Consider the following 7,601-nt stretch of genomic DNA (forward strand, 5'->3'; position numbering starts at 1 on the left):
CATACATAGCAAATGTCAATGTATGGTAACTTGATATCCTATTGTGTATGTAGGCGGATAGATAAAATATTTGACAGTATAGTAGGCTATATCTTAGAAATTAGCTATGTTTGTGATTAGCATGTCCTTTAATGCATGCCAAGCATGAAAACTATCCATTACTAGTTAAGTTCCTTCCCTTTTGATAAACTGCCTCGTTATAACTGGCAAACCACACCTTTAGAACAAAGAACACAAGTTTACGGTCTCAACCTCACGAAGGTCGAGCCCAAGTCGAAACAAACTAAGCAGGCCTTTATCGAAAAACAGTGGCCCAGGCCTGGCCAATCCTGCATGAGCGGGGTTTGGGCCCAATATACTCGATCAGCTGCCCACGTGCGTGGCCATGTTTCTGATTTTGTGAAAGCATTCGGAATCCCGCTATAAATAACCTTCAAGCATGTAATTAAGTAGGGTCATTGTTGCTTTCGATTAGTAGAGACAAAATGCGACAAGAAACGTAGCTACTATAGGATATCCTTTTAAAATAAAGACGAGATGAGCCTCGACAAATAAAAATGCACAAGCTGTGGGGCCCTCGTTAAATGTATATATCAAAGCACTCAGTTTCCAGGGCAGGCCGTTTAGCAAATCTCACGGTCTTCCCAGAATAATAACACGATAGTCCTTTTAGGCGCGTATTTGATAATGATATCTCCTAAAACTCGGGTGCACATTTATGTGACCTAAATCCAAATCTCAACCGAGTCGAGATATGTCAAACAACCACGGGTGCATTGATGTAACGTGGTTCGAGATATGTTTTCATGACGTTGCAATCCTCGTAAAATATAATAATGAAAGCAGTAAAAAGTTAAAATTTGCACATCAGTTCATATTTGTATAAAATCAGATTAATCAAGCCGAATATAACAGTTGAGCAACCGTGCTAGAACCACGGAACTCGGGAATGCCTAACACCTTCTCCCGAGTTAACAGAATTCCTTATCCGGATTTCTGGTACGCAGACTGTAATATGGAGTCATTCTTTTCCTCGATTCGGGATTAAAATTGGTGACTTGGGACACCCTAAATCTCCCAAGTGGCGACTCTGAAATAAATAAGCAAATCCCGTTTCGATTGTCCTTTAATTGGAAAAACTCCCTTGTACCCTCTCGGGTATGTAAAAAGGAGGTGTGACACCCATATGATTCTAAGAAAGATTTAAGCATCATTTTGACATTATGGCATGAATCTAACCCTAACTAAAAATGGAAATTAAAAACAAAGAGAAAATAAAAGGAAAAAATTAAATTAAATCATTGAAATGAACATACTAGTAGTGAAATGTAATGAGAAATCAACACTTGATGACTGCGATTGAAAGCAAGAAAGAGTGCACTGTGCTTTAGGTATGTGTGAGAAGTCAAGGTTTGTAAAGTGTGAATAGTTTCGAAAAGGTGTATTTATACTCTGAACCATTGACCCCACCAACTTACCTGACTGCGGCCATGAAATTTTGTCGCGGTCTACACTCTTTACTTGTTTGTAGCTCAGTTGGACGCGATCCACGAAAAATGGGCAGCGGCCACACAAATTATACGGACCATAGAATTATGAACGCGGCCGCGAAGTCTTATGAGTTTCAACAGGACAACTTCAGAGAGTTGGTAATTTCTATCAACCATCTGCGCGGCCCGCATCAAAGTTGTGCAACCGCGAAGTGCTTGTGCGGTCCACATAATTTTGGGCGCGGTCCGCAAAATTCCACCACTTATCTAAACTTTCCCATGTCAATTTCCTGCACTACACAACCAATTCCTACACATACTTCACAACCAGTTAGTCCAAAACAATGCTTAATCTAAGAAGAAAATCAAAAGAAAGAAAAACATATGGGTTGCCTCTGAAGAAGCGCCTGATTTAACGTCGCGGCACGACGCATGTTACCATCATTCACTTGAAATGGATCAATGCCACAATGTGGCCATCATCAACCTTACTGAGGTAGTGCTTCACTCAGTGCCCATTGACTCTAAAGATCTCACCATTCTTGTTTTTCAAATCTAGAGCACCAAAAGGAGTTACATGCACCACTTCAAAGGGACCGCTCCATTTTGACTTTAGCTTTCCCAGAAACATCCGTAACCGAGAGTTGAATAAGAGAACAAGGTCGCCTTCTTTGAATTCTTTGTTTCGGATATACTTATCATGTAGGTACTTCATCTTGTCCTTATACAAGGATGAACTGGAGTAAGCATGGAATCAGAACTGATCAAGTTCATTCAATTTCTCCACCCGAAGATTGGCAGCTACATCCCACTCTAGGTTCAACGTTTTCAACGCCTACATAGACTTATGCTCTAATTCCATCGGAAGGTGACATGATTTCCTAAACACCAATCTATACGGAGACATATCAATTGGAGTCTTGTAAGTTGTTCTATAGGCCCATAAAACATCGTCAAGTTTCCTTGACCAATTAGTCTGGTTTGCATTGATAGTCTTGGATAGAATACTCTTGATCTCCCTATTGGAGACTTCAACCTGTCCACTTTCCCAGGGGTGATAGGGGGTTGACACCTTGCGAGTGACACCATACTTAGAGAGCAAAGTGTCCAAGGCTTTGTTGCAAAAATGAGAACCCCCATCACTAATAATGGCCCTTAGGGTGCCGAACCTTGTGAATATGTTTTTCTTCAAGAAAGCCACCATACTCCGTGCTTCATTGTTGGGAAAAGCCACCACTTAAACCCATTTGGAAACGTAATCCACAGCAACAAGAATATAGGTGTTCCCACATGAACTCACAAATGGACCCATAAAGTTGATGCCCCATACATCAAAAATATCAATCTCAAGGATGGTGTGAGAGGCATCTCATTCTTCTTGGAAATCCCACCGGCTCTTTGGCAATCATCACAACGCTTAACAAGCTCGCTAGCATCATTGTAGAAGGTAGCCCAATAGAATCCACAACTTAGGACCTTTGTAGCAGTTCTCGCCCCACCATGGTGACCACCATAAAGCAAGGAATGGAAAGCTTCAAGAATACCCAATTGCTCTACTTCTGGAACACATCTCCGGATAACACCATTAGTGCAAATTTTAAAAAGATATGGCTCGTCCCAATAATAATCCAAGCAGTCCCGTTTGAGCTTCTTTCTTTGGTTTGAAGAGAACTCATTCGGGACAATTCCACTCACAAGATAGTTAGACACATCGGACAACCAAGGCATCCCAGTCAAAGACATGGAAAGGAGTTGTTCATCCGAAAACGAATCATTGATCTCAAGGCCATCATGGGGCCTTCCCTCCTCTTTCAAACGGGACAAGTGGTCCACCACTTGATTCTCACTCCCTTTTTGGTCTATGATTTCAAGATCAAACTCTTGTAGAAGAAGTACCCACCTCATCAATCTAGCCTTTGAGTCCTTTTTACTCATCAAATAGCAAAGTGTCGCATGATCGGTACAAACAATCACTTTGGTACCTATGAGGTACGGGCAAAACTTTTCCATAGCAAAGACAATGGCTAAGAGTTCTTTCTCGGTCATCATATAGTTTACTTGGGCTTCATTCATGGTCTTACTAGCATAGTAGACCGGATGGAATATCTTGTTGATTCTTTGCCCTAATACCGCTCCTACCTCCACATTGCTAGCATCACACATGAGCTCAAATGGTAAGTTCCAATTTGGTACGGTAATGATGGGAGTGGTAGTCAACTTATATTTGAGTAGCTCAAATGCCTTCATACAATCATCGTTGAACACAACTTTGGCATATTTTTTCAACAACTCGCACATGGGGTTCACCACCTTTGAGAAATCCTTGATGAACTGACGGTAAAACCCGCGTGGCCTAGAAAGCTCCTCACTCCTTTGACGGAAGTAGGAGGAGGGAGTTTTGATATCACTTCAATTTTTGCTTTATCCACTTCAACACCATTTTTGGAGATCTTATAGTCGAGGACAATGCCCTCCTCAACCATAAAGTGATACTTCTCCCAATTAAGCACCAAGGTAGTTTCTTCACAACGTGCCAAAACTTTATCAAGATTATCCAAACATGCATCAAAAGAATCCCCCACAACAGAGAGTCCATGAAAACCTTGAAGAATTCCTCTACCATATCCGTGAATATTTCCATCATACACCGCTGAAAAGTAGTCGGTGCATTACATAAACCAAACGGCATCATGAAGAATGCAAATGGTCCATACAGACAAGTGAAGGTGGTCTTCTCTTGGTCTTCAGGTGCAATAAGAATCTGGTTATACTCGGAATACCAATCCAAAAAGCAATAATATGCACGTTCGGCTATCCTATCCAACATTTGATCAAGAAATAGAAGCAGAAAATGTTCTTTTCGAGTCACTTTGTTGAGCTTCCTATAATCCATGCATACCCTCCAACCAATGACAGTTCTTGTGGGGATCAACTCATTGTTGTCATTTGTATCACAGTCATTCCCCCTTCTTCGGGACACATTGCACCAGCGAAGTCCATAAACTATCAGAACTGTAGACAACCCCAGCATCCAACCATTTGATGATCTCTTTCTTGACTACCTCTTGCATGGCCTCATTAAAACGTCTTTGATGTTTCACAAAGGGTTTGGCATCCTCCTCGAATATGATTTTATGCATGCAAAAGGCAGGGATTATACCCCGAATATCCACCAATGTACAACCTATTACCTTCTTCCTCCTTTGGAGCACCGCAAGGGTGGAATCTACCTGCATGTTAGTTAAGCACGAGGAAAGAATAACCGGTAAAGTGGAACAAGGGCCTAAGAATTCATACCTGAGGTGTGAAGGCAAGGGCTTCAACTCCAATGTGGGAGGCTCCTCGATTGAGGGATTTGTTGGTGGAGTCTTCCGGTTCTCAAGATCCAAGGAAAGTTTTCGGGGCTCGTATGTATGTGAACCCATTCTTTGAAAAGCATTGACATATTATACCAAGCCTTCCTTCTCATCCACATCATGATTCAACAACACAGCTTCCAATAGGTCTTCCATATTAATCACAACAATTGTGTCTTCAACAATCACTTTGGTCACAAGATCCACAAATAAACACACTTCGTTGCTATTAGGCTGCCTCATTGAATTGCAAACATGGAACACTACTTTTTCATCGCCCACCCGAAAGGTGAGCTCTCCAGCTTCCACATCAACTAAGGCTTTCCCTGTAGCTAGGAAAGGTCTCCCCAATATGATTAGCACCTCATAGTCAACCTCATAGTCAAGTATCACAAAATCTGCGGGAAGTATGAACTTGTCGACCCGAACTAGAACATCATCAATTATCCCCAATGACTTCTTCATTGTCCTGTCCGCCATTTGCAACCTCATGGAAGTGGGTCTTGATTTCACAATTCCCAATATCTTGAACACAAAATATGGCATCAAGTTAATGTTTGCCCCTAAGTCACACAAAGCATTGGCAAAATCGGCACTACCAATAGTGCATGGGATTGTAAAGGCACTGGGGTCTTCTAACTTTGGAGCCATGGAGTTTACAATGGTACTCACTTGATGTGTCATTTTGATTATTTCACAATTCATGGATATCTTCTTTGTTACAAAGTCTTTCATGAACTTGGCATATCCCGGCATTTGTTCTAGAGCTTCAACCAAAGGCACATTTATGGGCAAACTTTTATCGTATTAATGAATTCTTGAATTGGTTCTCATTGTTTTTCTTTGCTAGCCTTTGAGGATATGGTGGAGGAGGCCTTGGCAAAGGAGCCTTGGCTTTGGGCACTACCATTTCCGTTATGTCTATGGCATGTTCCCTAGACGGATTCACATCATTTTGTGTCTCCTCCATGTTGTCATCAATGTCTATCCTCACTTCATCATTCACATTTTCATCATTCACTTGCACATCATTGCTTTTCTCATCATAATCTTGCACCAACAAATCATCACTTACAATCTTTCTTGGATTAAAGGTACTAGCAACTCCACCTCGACCACTTTTTGTAGTCACCTCCATAGCATGGCCCGTATTGTTCCCACCCTTTGGGTTTACTACCGTATCACTTGGTAGTGCCCCTTAGGGTGAGTATTCAAAGCTTGAGAAATTTGGCCAAGTTGGACTTCCAAGTTACGGATAGAAGTGTTGTGGGAAGCTAATTGGGCATCAGAATCTGCATTTTTTTCATCATTTGCTCGAACATGGATTCAATTTGTCCCATCTCATTGTGGAAGATCTAGGACCTTGTGACGGAAATGGAAGCGGGTTATTCAGTTGTTGATATATTGGGGGCCTTTGAAAGCCCGACCCCCGACCCCCGATTCCCTTTATTATTGTTGTTCCAACCCCATTGATTGTTGTTGCTTCCCCAATTACTATTATTGTTGCACCCCAATTTCCTTTATTTCCTTGATTACCCCAATTTTTATTGTTGTTGTTCCCCCAATTGCCTTAGTTGTTGTTGTTGCCACTATTCCAATTTCTTTGTTGCCCTTGATTTCCCCAATTTCCTTGTGATCTCCACTATTGTTGATTCGGAGCATTACCCCATTGACCTTGATAATTGTTGACATATTGAACCTCTTCACTTTGATCATCATAGGAATTATCTTGATTGTACACTACCACTTTGCTCAAATTGATCTGGATTGTTTTGAACTTGTTGACCCGTTTCCTTCTCTTGTTGATCATCATATTTACCCCTTCCATGGCACTCACTTGTTTTGGCCCTTGAACTTGTTGCAACTGAGCTTTGGCCAATTGGTTCATGGTAGTAGTCAACTCGGCTATAGCTTGGCCATGGTTATGTAGCTCCTTTTGTAGGTGAATAACATTAGGTTCACTTTGTGGCGCATTGGCTCTACTTTGCCATGCCAAGGATGTATCCGCCATCTCATCAAGTATTTCACATGCTTCGACATATGGCGTGTTCATGAATTTCCCCCCGGTGAGTTGGTTAACCATACATTGGTTTATTGTGTTGATGCCACGGTAGAATGTTTGTTGGATCATGGCTTCGGTCATATCATTATTCGGATATTCTTTAACCATCGTCTGATACCTTTCCCAATTCTCATGCAGCGGTTCATTTGGCTCTTGTTTAAAAGCCAGGATCTCATCTCTCAGTATCTCCATATGTCCCGGAGAAAAGAACTTTGCGATGAACTTCTCGGCTAACTCATCCCAAGTGGTGATGGAATGGTTAGGTACCCTTTCTAGCCAATCCAAAGCTTTCCTTTTTAGAGAAAATGGGAAAAGCCTTAACATCAACGCATCCTCGGAGACATTAGTTTGCTTGCACCCCCAACACGTGTCAACAAAACCTTTGAGATGCTTGTAAGCATTTTGGTGTGGAGCTCCAATGAAGAAACCCCTATGTTCTAACAATGTAAGCGTGATATTGGTCATTTGAAAGTTGCCTGCCTTAATCCGGAGTAGGACTATTACACTTGCATAGACTTTGTTGGGCAACACCCGATGTTCTCCCCTTGGATGAGGTGGAGGAGGGTTTGGAATATTATCATGAGGCGGTCAGCCTCTCCTTTGTACTAGAGGTTCGGGTTGAATCTCATCCACGTGATCATCATCTACCTCCTCCCCCAGTGACAAATTTCCGAAGGCTTCGTTGTTAAGAAC

At 41.8% G+C, this 7,601-nt stretch overlaps 1 protein-coding gene across 1 annotated transcript; it reads right to left on the reverse strand.

Annotated features, from left to right (window-relative positions):
* Positions 1-6,488: 6,488 nt before the first annotated feature.
* LOC138883147 (uncharacterized) lies at positions 6,489-7,373 on the reverse strand. Its single transcript, XM_070163808.1, has one exon. It carries the CDS (start codon positions 7,371-7,373, stop codon positions 6,489-6,491), a length of 885 nt encoding a protein of 294 aa, XP_070019909.1.
* Positions 7,374-7,601: the final 228 nt, after the last annotated feature.

This window comes from Nicotiana sylvestris, chromosome 12, assembly GCF_000393655.2.
Source record: "Nicotiana sylvestris chromosome 12, ASM39365v2, whole genome shotgun sequence".
Lineage (NCBI taxonomy): Eukaryota > Viridiplantae > Streptophyta > Magnoliopsida > Solanales > Solanaceae > Nicotiana > Nicotiana sylvestris.